Source organism: Lycium barbarum, chromosome 5 (genome assembly GCF_019175385.1).
Source record: "Lycium barbarum isolate Lr01 chromosome 5, ASM1917538v2, whole genome shotgun sequence".
Lineage (NCBI taxonomy): Eukaryota > Viridiplantae > Streptophyta > Magnoliopsida > Solanales > Solanaceae > Lycium > Lycium barbarum.
Window position 1 is genome coordinate 10,875,126 of NC_083341.1, and position 21,792 is coordinate 10,896,917.

Consider the following 21,792-nt stretch of genomic DNA (forward strand, 5'->3'; position numbering starts at 1 on the left):
TTATAGTTTAGGTATTTAAACAACGTACTTGATATGTATTGTGTGAAAAATTAAAGTTAATTTTTTGGAAGAATAAATATCATAGATATTTAGAAGAGTTTCTAGAAAGTTATAATGTAATATCTTTGAAATATATTGTATTAGGAAATGTCTAGAAATTCTAGACACTTAGATATTTATAGTTGAGGATAGAATTATCTAGATCCTTTTGTATCTAGAATAATATCAAGATATTCTAGAGTAGTGGTAGGAGATAATGATGACTAAATTTTTCTAATAGAGGTATCTAGAAGTAAATCTAGAACCATCCCTACACAAGTATAAATAGGGGTGACCTTAGTCATTTGTAATCAACCCTAATTGTAAGCTAATACTACTAATACAAGCCAATTCAAGTAAACTTTTTCTTTCCATAGCTTCCTCTTCTTTAGTTGAATCTTCCGATCTTAGTTAACAATCTTGGTCTAGCAGAAGGTCTCCCCAATTTACTTTTCTTCTGCTATATTTCTCTACATATTGTCCCCTTGATATTTTGTTTTCTATTTATTCTTTGTTCATTATTTTTTGTAAGTATTACAAATAGTGATATTGAAAAGAAAATTCTCTCATCAGCTAGACATTAGTTGACTATTTCTTTCATTGCCATTATTTAAATAGCAGAAGCTGCGGTTGGGTCTTAGTCTTTGAAAAATAAGGTAAATGAAATTATTTTTTCTTTTATACCGAAAGAATTAATTGAGAAAAATATTCAAGCTTAATTTGGTTATATTTAAAGTTTCAAGATTTAGTTCCAATAAAAAAAAAAGTGAATTTTGTTCAAATAATTTTTTTAATTCGATAAACTTATTGTAAGTAAACGAATATACACGTTGACTAGATTAGAATGTATTTCATGAGCTTTATCGAAAGTATCTTTCTTGCCAATGAGAGAAGGGTGAGTAAGAAGGTGCGGTCTCACAATGAAAATTTCCACTGGTTAAGTTCTTTTATCTTCTTTACTTTAATTCTATGAGTATTATTTTTTATAAAATCTTTTAAGTCACTCTGTCGTGAAATTTTTGGTTCACTAAAGCTTTTAAAAAATAATCAGTATTTCTTCTAAAATAAGAATGAAATATTTTAGAAAGTAAATTATGCTTTAACTAATATGACATACATTTTGTTACTGCATAGTTGATTAGTTATTCATTTATTTTATTAGTTAAAAATAGGCTAATATAAGCCAAACGAGACAAATTGATCATTCAATATACACAAACGGACACTATTGATGACACTGGAGATATTTTGAGATTTTAATTTTAGCCTTTTTGTTATTGTGCTTCCGTGCATATGTCTTTTTATCTCACTAAAAGATGTTGGTGATGTTAATTTAACTTTTGAAAAATACATATAGGCTGAATGTATAAACATATACGTTTGGTTTATCTAATGAAAACAAAAAAATTAAAGAAGACTTTAGATTTCACAAAATGTACTTTGTAATTACTTTAGAATTTTGGGTGCCAGAAAAAGAGTTTTTGATGAGGTCATTCATGACCACGCGATGCGCGGATAAATTTACTAGTATGATGATGATATTGAGATATATGAATTGTATATGTAACTATATATTTTGGTATTTTTTTTCTAAATACTGAGTACCATACCAAATACCAAAATTTTCTAAAATGCATACCAAATACCATAACACTTAAACCGCGGTATAATTTTTTTTGATTTTGATATGGTAATCGGTATCCACCCCACCATACTCACCCCTACATAAGGACATCACAAATCAAATCAAAGTTTGTTTTTGTAGGTTTTCTCTAACTGAATTTATAGTTAGAATTCATACCCAATCAAATCTCTAAGGGATTACTCTAATAGACACACCAAACAAAAGAAGACTTTTTGCTTTTACCTTTATCTTCATCCAATTTCTGTGTTCTTATTATATTTTATTTCTAGTCTTTAACAATCAAAACTGTCACTTTCTGTAGATTTTAATCATCCTCCATTCAGTGACTTTTGGTGTAGGATTTTAATTTCACCAAAAGATTTTCACCTCCTCTACTATATACGAGTCCATCTCCAACAAAAGAAAAATAAGTACTAAAATTAGCTCGGGTGATCGCTTGTTAATAATTTGTCACCATTTGAAACGCAACTGAGCTATAGGCACTTTTTACGCGGAAATAACATTTGGACAAAAATAACCCTTGCTAAACGGAGATCAACTCGTGCACTCGAAGCTTTGACAAGTGGAACTCCAACATAATGTACTTTAGAACAGAGACACTGTGCATTATATGTTGATCTCTTGCTCAAAAACAGAATGAATCAAATAATGCAATCTTGATTTCATCAGTCTAACCTTCAATTTTTTTTTGTCGTTTCTTAAAAACTAATTTTACTTTACCACTTCCTTGATTTGGAGATGTCAATACATACAATTTCCTTTTTGGTTAAAGCTTATTGTTTCCTTGAGTCAGTGAGAGAGACGAAGATAGGTGGTATATAATCATAGCAACAAACTACAGTTTGTTGGATAACAGCACATCGTTAATGTTAAGCAAAAACCATAAAAATGATGTTTCCTTGAATATTCAAACTATAACAAACTCATAGAAAAAGACTTATAATGTAAGTATTATTCATGAAAATTGTTGCTACTTAGGTTAAGCTGGTGAACCAATTAGTTCTACTGTGCTGAACAAAGTTTTGAGAACATAATCTGTCAACATCTTTCAACCTCTCCCTCTACTTCTTCCCCCATAAAAGCAAAGCCTCAACTCTATAATCTTTCATAAGCAAACACTGATTTGCATATCTACTAAGAAAACGAAAGCAATGGAGGCCTTCAAAAGCATTGCGAACCCTTCGAGTTCTTTCTTTGTTATATGCATTTTGCTTCTCTTGGTGAATGCAGCATCTGCAAAAACTCATTACCATGACTTTGTTGTAAGCTATTCAAGATTTCACTTTGTTATTTGCTAACATTTTGTAAATTTTAGGAACTCCAAAGATACTGACCTCTGTTTTTCTGGAACAGGTTCAAGCAACACCAGTGAAGAGGCTGTGCAAAACCCAAAACACCGTAACGGTGAATGGACAATTCCCCGGACCAACATTGGAAGTAAATAATGGTGATACTCTGGTGGTTAACGTTGTCAATAGAGCTCGATACAATGTCACCATTCACTGGTAAATTCATGCATGCACAACTCAAATCTTACATGATTATATTTCATGACTTTCTTTTACATTTTTAATACTATTTTGTTGTGTTTCAAAAGGCATGGGGTTAGGCAAATGAGAACAGGATGGGCAGATGGACCAGAATTTGTCACTCAGTGTCCAATTAGACCAGGAAAGAGCTATACTTACCGGTTTACAATTCAAGGACAAGAAGGGACACTTTGGTGGCACGCCCACAGCTCATCGTTAAGGGCTACTGTTTATGGAGCTATAATTATCCACCCAAAAGAAGGAGAAAACTATCCATTTCCTAAGCCCAAAAGAGAAACACCAATTCTGCTAGGTACTACTTCTACCTTCTCTTAATACCACAAACTTTGATCATTTAGAAAATACAGGTTATGCATTTACTCATATTATGTTTCCCCTTAGAACTTCATTGAAATGATAGTTCGGAAATGCTGATCAGGTGAGTGGTGGGATGCAAACCCTATTGACGTTGTAAGACAAGCTACAAGAACTGGGGCAGCTCCTAATATATCTGATGCATACACCATCAATGGTCAACCAGGTGATCTCTACAAGTGTTCCAAACAAGGTTAGCTCCAATCTCACAGAATACTTGACACAGGGTACCAAGAAATTTGACTCACAAATTTAAGAAGACCTATAGATGTTGCATCTCGACTCTTTTGTACAGTCAAGAAAACTTCAGAAAGCAAAAAGATTTTTTTTCAGATGCTCAAGACAATGAAATGATCTAATACTGTTAAAAGATCCAATTATGGAAGCAAGTTTATACATAGTAAAACGACTAATTTCTGCCTAACAAAATTATACTAGCGTTCACTAAACTATGGTATGATATCTTACCTGTTTGGAACATGTTTTCATAGAGATCATATTTATGCAGATACCACCATAGTCCATGTGAACTCCGGCAAAACCAACCTCCTTCGAGTTATCAATGCTGGACTGAACCAACAGCTTTTCTTTACTGTGGCCAACCACAAGCTTACTGTTGTTGGAGCAGATGCTTCTTATGTTAAACCCTTCACAACATCAGTCCTTATGCTCGGACCAGGCCAGACAACTGATGTCCTGATCAAAGCTGACCAACCACCAGCCAGATACTACATGGCAGCGCGTGCATACGCAAGCGCTCAAGGCGCCCCGTTTGATAATACCACAACCACTGCCATCCTCGAGTACGAGACATCCTCTTGTTCTTCTAATTGTGCCAAGACTACTCCAGTTTTCCCATCTTTACCAGCATATAATGACACAGTCACTGCTACAGCCTTCACAACCAAATTCAGAAGCCCAAGAAAGGTTGAGGTGCCCACTGAAATCGATGAAAATCTATTCTTCACAGTCGGGCTGGGACTCAAGAACTGCCCAAGAGGTGCAAGCTCCAGAAATTGTCAAGGTCCAAATGGAACTCGATTCGCTGCCAGTATGAACAATGTTTCTTTTGTGCTACCATCCAACTTTTCGCTGCTACAAGCCCATCACCAGGGCATACCTGGTGTTTTCTCAACTGATTTCCCAGCTGTGCCACCTACAAAATTTGATTATACTGGAAACGTAAGCAGGTCGCTGTGGCAACCTATTCGAGGAACTAAGTTGTACAAGCTGAAATATGGGGCAAAAGTGCAAGTTGTGTTACAAGGGACAAGTATCTTCACAGGTGAAAACCACCCAATTCATCTTCACGGATATGATTTTTACATCATTGCAGAGGGGTTCGGTAACTTTAATCCAAAGAGAGATACAGCTAAATTCAACCTTGTTGATCCACCTCTCAGAAACACGGCCAGTGTACCCGTTAATGGATGGACAGTCATCAGATTTGTCGCTGACAATCCAGGTAAGAGAAATAATAGGGAAACAAGTACTATATCTCCTAATATTCACAACTCTTTTTTATACCATGTCACGTTTCTATGGTGCAAACTTAACAATATTAGCTTAAACAGGAGCGTGGATAATGCACTGTCACTTGGATGTTCACATTACATGGGGTCTGGCAATGGTGTTCATCGTAGAAAATGGAGTTAGTGAACTGGAATCATTGGAGGCTCCTCCAGTAGACTTTCCTGTCTGTTGAGGACTGCAACAAGCAACATAAAACAAAATCCCCCTAGAGAAATCAACTTAATTGTTTTAGTCATTCTAAGTGATACTGTTCCTCCCATTGTTTTTGCTCTACTACATTTTCCCCCCTTTTCCTAGAATTTCAGGTCAAGATGGTGTCAAAAGTTGTCACTGAATTCACCATCTGTCGTAGAATTTAGCCAGCATATTCCCAAATTAAAGCAATTGTATTGTTACGCGCGAAATTACACAGAAGAATTTGTTTGAGTTTGAGCTAAATTTGGTGACCATTCCACAAAAGCAGTACTACAATTATGAACTGCATATACTAGAAAGAGACCTGGCATGATTCATTGCATATCGAAAATCATTAGTAGTAAGAATTGCTCCTTTGTATAAAATGGAAAAAAAGACAGATCTTTCGAGAAATTAAAGATATCCCATTTGAGACTAGTTCTATTTTTTTGCTTCACTACAATTTTCCCCTCTTTTCCTAGAACTGAATTCCTTATTGCTTTCTTGATAGTCATGATGGTGCCAAAGTTGAAACTGAATTCATCATTTGTGTTAGAATTACGCCAGCATATTCACAGACTAAAGCAGTGTATCGTTTCGAGTGCAATTAACATAGAAGAGTTTAGTAATTGATTTTAGTACAAAATTAAAATCTCTTATTTACAATGTACAACGTAAGACAAGAAAAATAATCAACAGTAAGAATTACTCCTCCGCATAAATTGGAAAAAGAAATCTTTCGAGAAATTAAAGATATAACGATGATCATACAAGGAAGCAGCATTAAGAAAAGGTATATGCGGATCATTATACTATACTGAGTACTATACAACCATAAAGTAGGATGGTTAAATGCTTAAAAAAAAAAAATAATGATAAAAAACACCTGAATTATCACTTTTTTCATAAGTTTCCTACCTAAACTATTATCAACTATTTATCAAAACGCACTTGATCTATCAGTTGTTCACTTTTTCTACCTTAACAAGTCCAATTGCTACCTTTACGTTTGATCATTTGATGATTGAGAATTTTCTTTTGTAGTAATGTCCAGTGGTTATCAACCTAAAAGCTTCAACTCCTCCGGCCATCAATATGAAAGGATTGTAAAATAGTAATTCGACCAGCATAATTTGCTGTTTGAGCGAATTATGCTCACTCAGCTTCTAAGGTACAGATAAAGTCTGCGTACACTTTATCCTCTCCAGACCCACATTGTGGGATTTCACCGGATATGTTGTTGTTGTATGCTCACTCGGCTTCAACTTTATTTTTCTTGTCAAATTTAGGCCGTTATAAGACACTCTCTTAAGTTTAACTTTAAACCACTAACCTCGCCTATATGACTCACTATTGAATACACCTCTTGTATTTTATAAAATTAAATATTTATAACCCCCATACTATAGAAATTCTATACTTACACCCTCTATATTTTAAAATCCTGCACTTCACCCACTACTAGTAATAATTTTCCTACACTTTAAACATGAAAGCTATTTGTATTTTTATTAATTATAATATTTTATTATATAAAACTTTCTCATTTTAATTTTAGTTTGTAGTTTTTGTTCTTACACTGCAAATTTATATGGAAACAAATTGTTTCTTACTATTGTAGATGATTACTCAAGATTTACATGGTTATTTCTACTAAAGAACAAGTCAGATGTTTGTGCATGCTTGCAACAATTTTTCTGCTTAATCAAGAATCAGTTCAATAAGACTGTTAAAATTATTAGGACTGATAATGACACAAAATTCATTAAGGCAGTATGTGATAACTTGTTCAAACTGGGAATTATACACCAAAAACCTGTGTTTACACTGCTCAGCAAAATGGTGTAGCTGAGAGGAAACACAGGCATATTATAACACCCCGCATCTTGGAACTGAGTTTAAGCTCATATTATTAGAGTTCTAGTGGAAACATTGAAGGTTTGAACGTTTTGCGAAAATGGTCGATAGGCCTAGTTCGGGCAGCAATAACTCCTTGATCGGTTTGGAATTTTGGAAGGTACTATCAATGAAGTTGTAGTACGTAGAAATACCTTTCTAACGATATAAGGACCAAGCCAATCAGAGTTCGGAGCAAGGAGATATGATCGTCTCAATATGGTTAATAGTAAGGCACTTGAAATCCTATAGAATCGGCTAAGTTTTTGATACGTCTGCCTTCCAGTAAATTTCATGAAAATCCGTTGGGAATTTGAGAAAACTTCCTTGATGAAAGTTGTATCCCTTTGAAATATATTTCCAACGGAATCTTACGGGGGTCAAATAGACATCTGTGCAAAGAGTTATGCCCATTTTACTGAAGCCTGTTCGCTGGAAATTCTGCCAGCGTAACGGTGACGTTACGGACCGTAACACGTGTTACGAGCCGTAACAGTGGACCGTAACGTCCTGAAAATTTCCAGAACCTCACTGGAAATTTTCACCAAGGTACGGTATCAAGTTACGGTCCGTACCTCGTGTTACGGGACCGTAGCAGTGACTGTATCTTGGTCCGTATGTACGTTTCGGGTCACCTGAATTCGAGAGGCCATAACCCTATCATAACTTGGGAATTTGGGAAAACTCAAAGAACGAAAGTTGTAGATAATTGAAATACCTTTCCAACCATAGGTTGTGGGTTCACAGGCGACATCGGGATAGAGAGATATGGACGTTGTAAGACAGAAAGGTTCCAACCCTTTTCAAGTTGGGTCAAACCCATTTCCCCTTGGTATATAAGGGAAATGTAACCCTAGCTGCCCCATTTTTCCCATAACTTCAGATTTTAGAGAAAGGAAGTGAGAGAGAGGGGAAATTAGAGAGAGAAAGTAGAAAATCAACAAAGTTTAAGGCCCCGAATCCCGAAGCTCGTGAAGGATAAAGTGTAGTACAAGTTGTTGCCGTCATTCTAAGCTAAGGATCGAACTTGGGGGTGTTGATTTCGTGATTACTACTCTTGAAAGGTAATGTTTCTACTCCCTAATCATTTATGGTTGTGAATTGATGAATTCTTGGAAGAATAATAATTGGGTTTGATGAAGAGAATTATATGAACTATGCTAGAGTTGTTGGATTGTTGACTTGGGATTGTTGTATTCATATGGTTGATGAAGAATGATGTTAATTACATCTAATTGATATTGTAGAATTAGCTAGAAGTAATAGAATGGGGATTGGGTGAAGAAAACACCATTAATGAGGGTTATAGAGCTTCATGCCCACTAAGTGTTTGATAAAATGCTTAGATGAACAAAACATGGACATTGTTGCTAATATAGAATCCCTATGGCTTGTATTGCTATAGATTGAAGTTGAAGGGATTGAAGGACATTGTGATACGCTCAAAAGCGGGAAGTAAGGTATGTAGAACTTCCATCCACATGTGGGAACCTCTACGTTCTTCCCCATGATCTGTTTCGTAAAATCTATGAAGTTCAAATCCTAGGGCATTAAACCCAACATATTGGTAGCCCGTAATTATGTATGTATGTACACGAATTCCGTATCTATGTTCGTTATTGTATTTCCTAATCTTCCATTACGGACATTAGGGATCCTAGCTTAATCCATGAATCATGAATTCTTCCTCATGTGTTCTCATTATGTTCATATGAAACTGCATGAGTTATTTTGCAAGTTATAAACATGTTTTCAAGTCAACTACAAATATATGATTATGAACTATTGTATTACTCATGAATCAAGAACATGTTTACAAGATTATTTCATGAAACCATGTTTACAAGCTATTTCATGAAACCATGTTTACAAGTCATTTCATGAAATCATGATTTCAAGACAAGTACAAGTAAATTCACGAAAGTCATGGGCTTCTTAGCCAAATATATTATGTTCATGTTTTTGGGAGTTGCACAAATTACCGAGAAGGCTCAGATAGCCTGAAACTACGGAGCCACCGTAGGACAAGGATCGCTCCGCCCAGATAAGACGATACCTTAATTTTACACTGAATGGATCCCTCAGGTACCTTACTACCTCAGGCAAGGTATGAGGGCTCTGCTGGTCCGGCGAGGTACCAGACTCCACATACCCACATGGTAAATTACTACCTTATACCCTGGCAAGGTATAGGGGCTCTGCTGGTCCGGCGAGGTACCAGACTTCACGTACCCACGTGGTGATATGATATGATATGATATGTCGGTTTATGAAATGCTCTCCCTACTTATCATGTTTTACTCATGTTATGTATACGTATATGTACTCATGCTCATGCTCATGTTCATGTCCAAGTTTCCAGTTTCAGTTCTTATCGTGTTATTCCATGTCCCCTGTTGTTTCTTCCGGTTGCTTTACATACCAGTACATTCAATGTGCTGACGTCCCCTTTTATTGCCCGGGGGCCTGCATTTCACGATGCAGGTACTGATATACAGGACGACACATCTGCTCAGTAGGACAACATTTGTATCAGCTTATTGGTGAGCCCCATCTCATTCGGGGTTTAGTCAACTTTTATTTTATGATTAATTATGCATCTAAAGGTATGCTGGGGGCCTTGTCCCAGTAAGTATGTTTTCCAGTCAGACTCATGATAGAGGTTTCATAGGCTAGATAAGTCAGTTATGTTATGTCAGACATTCGGAGTCGTATAGCTATTTTTGGCTCATTCATGTTATTTCCGCACTCATGTTTGAACAAGTGTTTTTATGAAGTATTATGACTTACTACGTTTTATAAAGGCTCATCATGTATTCACGTTATATTTCCGCTCATGTATGTCTCATGATAGTTCAACAAGCCATGTGGTTCGCTCGGTCACATGCAGTCAGCACCGAGTGCCGTGTTACGTCCAGGCCATGGTTCGGGGCGTGACAAAGCTTGGTATCAGAGCCTAGGTTCAAGTGTCTTAGGGAGTCTATGAAACCGTGTCCAGCGGGGTCACTTTTATATGTGTGTGTGCGCCACACATATAAACAGTTGACCACCAAGACATTCAGGATTGTCTCATTTCTTTCTACTCTAGATCGTGCTATGATGCTTAGAGCAATAAGAAACTTCTTTTCCTCTCGAATTACGTAAGTTTCGAATGCGCAGGAGATGAACAGAAAATTCAAGGTCCAAGTAAGGATGTTTACCCATAGGGGGTACAATTGTGCAGTACTTACTGGTAATGAATGAGACTTCAAGTGCTATTGAAAGTGGAATACAATGTAAGTTGCCCGAGAGGGGGTGTAGTGGAATGAATGGTATGTTGAATGATAATGATGTTCTTGAGAAAGGAGAATGGAATACAACAGGGAGAGGATATCAGAGAAATTAGAAAAGGAGCTAAGTCAACAGGAAAAAGGTAAATCATGGAGGATCTCAAGGGAGTGGTGGTAGAAAGTTTTCTACCGGAAGTCATCAGGACCCACTCCATCTGCAGTTAAAGATTTAAAGGGAAAATAAACAGGAAAGTGTAACAGGTACAGTTTGAGTTGGACATATGAGGTAAGTTCATCATTTTTATACTGTTGTCGAAATTGGGAGCCCTGTATGGCTACGATATGATATGATATATGTATATATGTTGGCCTTGTGAGGCATTGTTGGTATTTCCTGCGTGCAGGTTTTGGGATAGTAAGAAATACAGAGGAAACTCTGCCAAATTTTTTCCTAGAAATAGAAGGAGAATAAGATTTAAGTTCGTAATATGTCAGGAAAAGCCATGTCAACAGTAATGATAAGATTTGATGAAGTTACGAGTACGGCTGACCTTGAGAAATATAATTTGATTTCCTATTCAGATGAACACCTTGAGTGGGTGACAGTTCGGATACATCCGAATGTGTGTTAGAAACCAAGGGCTTAAGTTAAGTTCAGAGTAGAGTGATTAGTGGAAGAAGAAATCAGCTAAGCCGTAAAAGAGCAAACTACAGAAGAATAGCCTTTAAGAGTTGTCAAAAAGGGGTTGTCCTAATATTTGCAGTGTGAGCAGAGTTAAGTCGTTAAGATGGAGTATGCCAGTTATGAATACAGTAGCAACCCGTTCATGTAAGTAAATTTAGTTTTTCCCCATGAGAAATTGCTCAGATGTGAGTCAAAAAAAAAATCGTCAGTGTTGTAGAGTACAAAGAAATTACAGAAGATAAGGAATGTTAATTGCAATCCCATCAGAAGAGAAAAATTTATAAGTATAAGATGTTAGCCTTGGTCTAAGGGGGAGATGTATAAATCGCTAGTAAGTCCAGCGAGATAATTGAAGACCTGAATGGTTAGTATGAGACATGAAGAACCTCAGTTCAGTTAAGTTGGCATAATGAGATAGTCTCCATAAGGAATATGCCTCATCTTAGAGGAAATCCGAATTGAGTAGAATGATCGTCGAACGAATATTGTCAAGTTCAATTACTATCGATTAGGCGATCACAGAAAAGCTATAAGATCATGCCCAGTTATGTGTCATACGGGTAGTGCCATTGCACAAGACTTTAATCTTTAAGGTGCTCGTGGAAGACTTAGCGCACCACCGTACTATGAGTATTTTAGGAAGTATCTCAAAAAAAAAAAAAAATCAAGTATGGGAAGTACAACTCATGATTTAGGCAGACAAGAGAACTAAGGTGAAAGAATTTCACTACTTCTCCAAGCTAGGAATTCGACTTTCAGACTCCGAAGTGGGTGGAGTTATTGCCCAGAACATGGCATTCCTGCTTGGTCATTTAAGTTAGAGAGAAGCAGTTTGGTGATTCCTACTTGTTGCAGATGAAAGAGGGGATTAACGAATATAAAGCCTTAGCTTTTGAACAGGAGGGAGATAATGGTACCTTGAGATATCGAGGCAGATTATGCGTTCCAGATGTTGATGGACTCAGAGAGCGAATCATGTCAGAAGCTCACAATTCCAGGTATTCCATTTACCCATGTTCCACTAAGGTGTATCATGATATCAAGGAGATTTACTGGGGGAACGATATGAAGAAGGATGTGGCAGATTTTGTAGCTAAGTGCCCGAATTGTCAGCAGGTGAAAGCCGAACACCAGAGGCCTGGTGGCTTGACTCAGAATGTTGATATTCCTGTCTGGAAATGGGAAATGATCAATATGGGCTTTGTATCAGGTCCACCTCGTTCAGCTAGGAGGCAAGATTTAATTTCGGTGATTGTGGACAGACTTACGAAGTCAGCGCACTTCTTGCCAGTTAAGACCACAGATTGAACAAGAAGATTATGCCAAGTCATATGTTAATGAAATTTCCGGATTTTATGGGACCCTAGTGTCCATTATTTCAGATTTTGGTACTCAGTTCACAGCGAACTTCTGAAAATCCTTTCAGAAAGGATTTGGGTACGGAGGTGAACCTTAGCACAGCTTTTCATCCTCAGACAAATGGTCAGACAGATACGCTATTCAGATCTCATGTTATGATATTCATGTTAGTTCAATACTCAGATATTTATGTCAGCTTTGTACTCAGGTATCAGTCCAGTACTCATGTATTCATGCCAGCTCAGTATTCAGCTAATCCAGTATTCAGTTAGCTCAGTATTCAGTCAGCCAGTCTCCAGTCAGTTCAATAGACATTCAATTTAGTATCTCAGCAGTTTAGTAGTCATGTATTCATTTAGTTCAGTAACCATGTGTCCTTGATTTCAATGGTAATTGGGATGACCACCTGCCTCTTATTGAGTTTACTTACAAAAATAACTACCATGCTAGTATTAGGATAACACTGTTGGAAACCCTTTTAAGCAAAGGTGTAGATCACCAATTGGTTGATTCGAAGTTGGTGAAGCATAGTTGTTAAGATCAGATTTGGTTTACCAGGTTATAGAGAAAGTTAAGTTAATACAGGAGCGTTTGAAAATGGCTCAGGGTCACCAGAAGTCTTACACAGATGTGAGGCGAAGGGACTTAAAATTTTCATTAGTTGATTGGGTGTCCCTTAAAGTCTCACCCATGAAGGGTGTCATGAGATTTGGCAAGAAAGGCAAACTCAGCCCCAGATATATTGGACCGTACAGAATTCTACGAAAGGTCGGACTAGTATCTTATGAACTTGAGTTGTCGCAAGGTTTGGCTGTTGTATGTCCCGTGTTTCACGTGTCCAAATAGAGGAAGTGTGTAGGAGACCTGTCGTTGGTTGTTCCTACTGATACTATAACGGTTAAGGATAGTTTGACGTATGATGAGATCCCCATAGCCACTCTCGACCGTCAGATTCGCAAGTTGAGGACTAAGGAAGTAGCCTCAGTGAAAGTCCTGTAGAGCAGTCAGAAAGTTAAGAAAGCTACATCGGAAGCCGAGGAGGATATGAAATCCATGTACCCGCACTTGTTTCAGCCCGCAGAAGAGATTTATGATGAAACACCAAGATTTTGAGGTATGTAAGCTTTCTTTTCATGCTTTTGGTCGTGTGTGGACAATTTATAATGCTATTGTGATGTAGCCCTGTGAGGCAATGATATTATAGGCTATTGTGACAAGTTGGTAGTGCCATATTACAGGGGAAACTCTGGCGAAATTTTTGTAGAATCCTGAATATTATCATCTGAGGACGTATGTTCCAACAGAGGGAGAGAATGTTGTACCTAGGAAATTTCTCCGTTAGCATACCGCGAATAGACCCACGAAGGGTATGACGTATACGACATGTTGACGAGTAAGAAGTAATATTTAATGATTCCAAATGAGATTTCAAAGACATTTGAGGTAGGAGACGAAAGTTGTTAAGGAAAGCAAGGTATATGTTGCGTGTCGGGCAAGAATTACGAGTATCGACATAATGATGGCTTAATGACATTTTGGAGAAGGGTTATAATGTCCCTTATGTATTCATGCCTCACGTTTCACGCTCAAGTTCATGTATTCGCTACTCATGTCCATGTTTAGGCACTGACACTTTCATGAAACTATGTCATGTCAGTTTCCATGCCCCATGTCATGTTATGTCACATGATCCACGCTCATGTCAGCTATCCAGTGCCCATGTTCGTGTCTCAGTATTCACGTTTCCATGTAACCATGTCATGTTAGTTCAGTCTCCATGTTTCATGTCAAGTTTCCTTATATTCATGTAGTCAAGCCATGTCCAGACATATTCTTAACCATGACCCATCATTCGAGGACGAATGATCCCAAGGGGGAGATATTGTAACACCCCGCATCTTGGAACTGAGTTTAAGCTCATATTATTAGAGTTCTAGTGGAAACATTGAAGGTTTAAACGTTTTGCGAAAATGGTTGATAGGCCTAGTTCGGGCAGCAATAACTCCTTGATCGGTTTGGAATTTTGGAAGGTACTATCAATGAAGTTGTAATACGTAGAAATACCTTTCTAACGATATAAGGACCATGCCAATCAGAGATCGGAGCAAGGAGATATGATCGTCTCAATATGGCTAATAGTAAGACACTTGAAATCCTATAGAATCGGCTAAGTTTTTGATACGTCTGCCTTCCAGTCACATTTCATGAAACTACGTTGGGAATTTGAGAAACCTTCCTTGATAAAAGTTGTAGCCCTTTGGAATATCTTTCCAACGGTATCTTACGGGGGTCAAACGGACATCTGTGCAAAGAGTTATGCCCATTTTACTGAAGCCTGATCGCTGGAAATTCTGCCAGCGTAACGGTGACGTTACGGACCGTAACACGTGTTACGGGCCGTAACAGTGGACCGTAACGTCCCGAAAATTTCCATAACCTCACTGGAAATTTTCACCAAGGTACGGTACCAAGTTACGGTCCGTACCTCGTGTTACGGGACCGTAACAGTGACCGTATCTTGGTCCGTATGTACGTTTCGGGTCACCTGAATTCGGGAGGCCATAACCCTATCATAACTTGGGAATTTGGGAAAACTCAAAGAACGAAAGTTGTAGATAATTGAAATACCTTTCCAACCATAGGTTGTGGGTTCACAGGCGACATCGGGATAGAGAGATATGGACGTTTTAAGACAGAAAGGTTCCAACCCGTTTTCAAGTTGGGTCAAACCCATTTCCCCTTGGTATATAAGGGAAATGTAACCCTAGCTGCCCTATTTTTCCCATAACTTCAGATTTTAGAGAAAGGAAGTGAGAGAGAGGTGAAATTAGAGAGAGAAAGTAGAAAATCAACAAAGTTTAAGGCCCCGAATCCCGAAGCTCGTGAAGGATAAAGTGTAGTACAAGTTGTTGCCGTCATTCTAAGCTAAGGATCGAACTTGGGGGTGTTGATTTCGTGATTACTACTCTTGAAAGGTAATGTTTCTACTCCCTAATCATTTATGGTTGTGAATTGATGAATTCTTGGAAGAATAATAATTGGGTTTGATGAAGAGAATTATATGAACTATGCTAGAGTTGTTGGATTGTTGACTTGGGATTGTTGTATTCATATGGTTGATGAAGAATGATGTTAATTACATCTAATTGATATTGTAGAATTAGCTAGAAGTAATAGAATGGGGATTGGGTGAAGAAAACACCATTAATGAGGGTTATAGAGCTTCATGCCCACTAAGTGTTTGATAAAATGCTTAGATGAACAAAACATGGACATTGTTGCTAATATAGAATCCCTATGGCTTGTATTGCTATAGATTGAAGTTGAAGGGATTGAAGGACATTGTGATACGCTCAAAAGCGGGAAGTAAGGTATGTAGAACTTCCATCCACATGTGGGAACCTCTACGTTCTTCCCCATGATCCGTTTCGTAAAATCTATGAAGTTCAAATCCTAGGGCATTAAACCCAACATATTGGTAGCCCGTAATTATGTATGTATGTACACGAATTCCGTATCTATGTTCGTTATTGTATTTCTTAATCTTCCATTACGGACATTAGGGATCCTAGCTTAATCCATGAATCATGAATTCTTCCTCATGTGTTCTCATTATGTTCATATGAAACTGCATGAGTTATTTTGCAAGTTATAAACATGTTTTCAAGTCAACTACAAATATATGATTATGAACTATTGTATTACTCATGAATCAAGAACATGTTTACAAGATTATTTCATGAAACCATGTTTACAAGCTATTTCATGAAACCATGTTTACAAGTCATTTCATGAAATCATGATTTCAAGACAAGTACAAGTAAATTCACGAAAGTCATGGGCTTCTTAGCCAAATATATTATGTTCATGTTTTTGGGAGTTGCACAAATTACCGAGAAGGCTCAGATAGCCTGAAACTACGGAGCCACCGTAGGACAAGGATCGCTCCGCCCAGATAAGACGATACCTTAATTTTACACTGAATGGATCCATCAGGTACCTTACTACCTCATGCAAGGTATGAGGGCTCTGCTGGTCCGGCGAGGTACCAGACTCCACGTACCCACGTGGTAAATTACTACCTTATACCCTGGCAAGGTATAGGGGCTCTGCTGGTCCGGCGAGGTACCAGACTCCACGTACCCACGTGGTGATATGATATGATATGATATGATATGTCGGTTTATGAAATGCTCTCCCTACTTATCATGTTTTACTCATGTTATGTATACGTATATGTACGCATGCTCATGCTCATGTTCATGTCCAAGTTTCCAGTTTCAGTTCTTATCATGTTATTCCATGTCCCCTGTTGTTTCTTCCGGTTGCTTTACATATCAGTACATTCAATGTGCTGACGTCCCCTTTTATTGCCCGGGGGCCTGCATTTCACGATGCAGGTACTGATATACAGGACGACACATCTGCTCAGTAGGACAACATTCGTATCAGCTTATTGGTGAGCCCCATCTCATTCGGGGTTTAGTCAACTTTTATTTTATGATTAATTATGCATCTAAAGGTATGCTGGGGGCCTTGTCCCAGTAAGTATGTTTTCCAGTCAGACTCATGATAGAAGTTTCATAGGCTAGATAAGTCAGTTATGTTATGTCAGACATTCGGAGTCGTATAGCCATTTTTGGCTCATTCATGTTATTTCCGCACTCATGTTTGAACAAGTGTTTTTATTAAGTATTATGACTTACTACGTTTTATAAAGGCTCATCATGTATTCACGTTATATTTCCGCTCATGTATGCCTCATGATAGTTCAACAAGCCATGTGGTTCGCTCGGTCACATGCAGTCAGGCACCGAGTGTCGTGTTACGCCCATGCCATGGTTCGGGGCGTGACACATATTCTAGAGGTAACAAGAGCAATAAGGTTTCAAGGAAAGATTCCTATACAGTTCTGGGGTCATTGTGTTGTAGCAGCAGCCTATATCAACAACCTATATCATAAATAGGTTGCCTAGTTCTGTGATTAACAATGTGTCACCATATGAAAAATTCTACAGCAGAAAGCCTAGTCTAAATCATCTAAGAGTGATGGCTGTCTATGCTATGCTAAGGATATGACTCAACATGACAAAATATTGTCTAGAGTTAGAACTGTTGTGCATAAGGGATATTCTGAACTTCAAAAGGGATATGTATTAGATGATCTTACTGATTTTGTGTTTTTTGTCAATAGGGATGTTGTGTTTAAGGAAGACATATTTCCATTTTATAAGGGAGATACAACACCACAAACAATATTCATGGATACTAGCTCAGATTCACATGAGGGAGATTGGTTCAACTCAATACTTGATATTAATAATGCTGGTTCAAACAACAGAATTACTACTTTTCAAGAGGTTCAGGATCTTGTTCCAACTAGTATGCCATCACCTGTGCATGTTCCACAAGTTATGGACTTACACAAGCAACTACCAGATGTGGTTCAAAATGCTCCAGAAGTGCCTAACCAACCTCAACAACAGCAACAAGTCAGTACTAGACAGTCCACTGGAGGAAGGAAACCACCAATATGGATGAAGGACTTTGTTCACTAAATATACATGACACTGGTCCTTATGGTTTGCACAAATATTTGACCTATGACAAGCTAGCACCTAAATATCAAGCTTATATTGCTGCTTTCTCCTCAACAACTGAACCTAAGACATATGCAGAAGCTAGCAAAGATCCTAAGTGGATTCAAGCTATGAAGGAAGAAATAGCATCCTTAGAAGATAACAAGACTTGGGATATTGTTACTTTGCCTCCAGGAAAGACAACAATAGGTTGTAAGTGGGTATACAAGATAAAATACAAAGCAAATGGTGAAGTGGAAAGATACAAAGCAAGAATAATAGCTAAAGGATATAGTCAAAAGGAGGGGATAGACTACCAAGAGAATTTTTCACCTGTGGTGAAAATGGTTACAGTTAGGACAGTTTTGTCCATTACAGCATCTCAAAAATATAATATACATCAAATGGATGTGTATAATGCCTTCCTCCAAGGTGATTTGTTTGATGAAATATACATGGAGCTTTCAAAGGGATTTGCCAGTCAGGGGGAGAAAGGATCAATTTGTAGAGTGGTCAAATCATTGTATGGCTTAAAGCAAGCACCTAGATAATGGAATGCTAAGTTATCAGAAGCTTTGATCAGTTTTCAGTTCAAGCAAAGTCCATTTGATCACTCATTATTTATCAAGAACACAGATCAAGGAATTATTTTCATTTTAGTCTATGTGGATGACATGTTAGTCACTGGTAGCAGCTTACAATTAATTGAAGAAACAAAGGATTCGCTAAAGATGGCATTCAAAACGAAGGATCTTGGTGAGTTGAAGTATTTCTTGGGCATTGAATTTGCCAGATCCAAAGAAGGCATCACAATGCATCAGAGAAAATATGCTCTAGTGTTAATCTCTGAAGCTGGTTTAGCAAGTGCAAAGCCATCAGGTACACCAGTTGACACCAATGTGAAGTTAACTTCTCAGTTATATGATGAGTGTCTTAAGAGGGAAGGAGTTGAAGTTCAAGAAGATCCTGCAGCTGATCAAGTAGCATATCAAAGGTTGATTGGTAAACTGTTGTATTTAACTGTTACTAGACTTGACATCTTATTTGGAGTACAAACTCTTAGTCAATTTCTACAAAGTCCCAAGAAGTCACATATGGATGCTGCCTTGAGAATTGTAAAGTGCATCAAACATTAGCCTGGACAAGGTCTGCTACTATCTAGCAGTTCTAACAATATCATCACTAGCTATTGTGATGCAGACTGGGCTACTTGTCCAATAACTAGAAAATCTGTGTCTGGATTTCTAATTAAATTGGGAAATTCTCTCATTTCATGGAAGTCAAATAAGCAGACAGTGGTGTCAAGAAGTTCTGCAGAAGCAGAATATAGGAGTATGGCTATTACAGTTTCAGAGTTAACTTGGATCCTTGGCTTATTGAAGGAAATAGGAATTAAAATTTCTGAACCAAGTGTCATCTATAGTGATAGCAAATCAGCAATGCAAATTGCAGCCAACCCTGTGTTTCATGAAAGAACTAAACACATAGGGATTGATTGTCATTTCATAAGACAAAAGATTCAGCAAGGTGTGATCACCACTCAATATATTGCAACAAATGAGAAGCCTGATGATATTCTCACAAAAGGATTGCCTAGAGTTCAACATGAATATCTGAAGTCCAAACTAGGGTTTATTGACATTTTCTCACTACCTAGTTTGAGGGGGAGTGTTGAATAAGCTCAGATATACGAAATATATACACAGGATATACACTTGGTATACACTGTTAGGAAGTTAGTTAAGTTAGTTACATTTGACAGTTTTTAGTCTAAGTCCCTTAGCTTTGTTTAATTCTATTACAACCGTTTAGGCTCAGCTTTGTATGTATATATACACATCTCACAGCATTGTATCATTATGAGATCATATTATCTTAATGAAAGAATCTCTCATCTTCTTCCTTCAATTACTCTCTCAGATTTCTTCTTCATCTGTCTAAGTTCATCTTCTTGAACTGTTCTTAAGTAATCTTCAGATTACTACACAAAGAAAATAACGGAAAGGGACAAAAATAATTTTAAAAAGTAAATAAATTTCTAAGAACGACGAATATGACGGTAAATAATTGCGAAAAAGTATACCTTTTATAGGATTGATTGTAAAAAATATCATGTGAGATTCATGTACCTCCAAAATATTTAATGAATACAAATTTCAATTAGTGTATGTATACCTAAAGATGGATTAAAAGAAGAAGAAGTTAAGGAAGCACAAAAGGAGAAGGTGAAAAGATAATAAGCAATTACGAAAAAATAATAATATCTGAAAACTCAAGAAGACAACGATTTGAAAAGTAAAATTCACGTACAATTTCATATTTGGAGAATCTCCATCTTGTAATCATGACAATTGATATATTCCTTAACCAAAAAAAAAAAAAAAGATATAGAGACAATTGAATTAGCCAGGACTCTAATTACTTGGCACAAATCAACAAAAAGTTTAATTCTTTCTTGTTCTTTCTGCTATCTAAACCACTTCTCCTCGGAAAAATGAATATAGTACAATATTGAGATTTTGATTTGAAAATCATTCACTAACTCATGTTGTGATAGTAATTTTTCATGGATTCACATTTAGTAGTATCTAATCTATTATATTAAGTTACTTGAACAAAATTATCTCTTACACTTTCACAAAACTAACTTTTGCTTCATTTGACCCAAAAAAACTATTACAAATAACTACCAACTTCGAGAATTCATGGCAATATGCATAGAGAACTTGTTAGATCATGAATTTAGGAAAATTTCAACACATACCTTGTTGGTCAGTAAACTTAGATCTAGTATGAACTCTCAAAGTTTCCTCTTTATCTTTCCCTCTGTGCGTCTATTTCTACCAGCAAATTATTTAGCTGTAGAGTATATGAACAAAAACTAACTTTTAAACTGCTAAAAACATATGAAATTTATTTTACCAAAGTTATTTAATGTGGGGCAAGCAAAACGTTTGCTCACTTAGGAGCCCCTTTAGAATTCATTCATACCTATATTAATGCGGCCAAATTTAGCCACAAAATAAAAATAAAAGATTCATCAATTTTGCTACTTAATAGTCCTGACCATTAGTCTTCATCAGTTTCTTGACAAATGTAGACCTTAAATAGGGATGGAAACGTTTTAGTCATAGCAGATAGTGCGAGGAGCAGTAAAAGCCTGCTTATCCTAATTATGAGTATTTTTTCATTTTTGTATAATAATGATGTATACAATGCCACATAACATAAGAATGTAAGAGGTTGTGGCCTGTAAATAACGTTTGCACTAATTAGTAGTAATAATTAAGGGAATTAACAATGCCATAACTAAAGAAATAAAGTGCAACTGCTAAACTTCTAATATTGCCTTTACGTAAATAAAATAACTACTTAATTAGATTTATTATGATATTTAGATATTTAATTACATTTTGATTTAGTGTAGGGGAAAAATTGTAATCCAACTTTGAAAGTTGAAGCTTCTCACTTTTAGTATAATATGATGATATGATTAAATTAGGAAAATGGTTACTTTTTTATGTTGTAATGGATATCATTTGTCTCATTCATTCCATGGAGAAAAACTAAAAAGATAAAATAGACCCATAAATGTAGAAACCATATTTCATAATTTTTAGAAGAATTACGATTCCAACCATGCAAAATTCACCAAAAATACAGTTTGATAATTAATACAACAAATATAGCTATGCACACTCAAAACACA

The 21,792-nt window shown here is 36.8% G+C and overlaps 1 protein-coding gene across 1 annotated transcript; it reads left to right on the forward strand.

The window, feature by feature from the left end:
* The first annotated feature begins 2,692 nt into the window (after positions 1–2,692).
* On the forward strand, positions 2,693–5,742 carry LOC132640430 (laccase-12-like). The gene is made up of 6 exons (XM_060357020.1): positions 2,693–2,946; positions 3,038–3,189; positions 3,282–3,526; positions 3,653–3,781; positions 4,097–5,053; positions 5,163–5,742. Exons 1-6 carry the CDS (start codon positions 2,836–2,838, stop codon positions 5,291–5,293), a joined length of 1,725 nt encoding a protein of 574 aa, XP_060213003.1. The 5' UTR covers positions 2,693–2,835; the 3' UTR covers positions 5,294–5,742.
* The last annotated feature ends 16,050 nt before the right edge of the window (positions 5,743–21,792 follow it).

Bases quoted from the DNA above. Each gene is read 5' to 3' on its own strand.
- LOC132640430 (XM_060357020.1), top strand. From the start codon at position 2,836: ATGGAGGCCTTCAAAAGCATTGCGAACCCTTCGAGTTCTTTCTTTGTT. The intron at 3,190-3,281 runs GTAAATTCATGC...GTGTTTCAAAAG, and splicing joins TACAATGTCACCATTCACTG to GCATGGGGTTAGGCAAATGA. The intron at 3,782-4,096 runs GTTAGCTCCAAT...ATATTTATGCAG, and splicing joins CTACAAGTGTTCCAAACAAG to ATACCACCATAGTCCATGTG.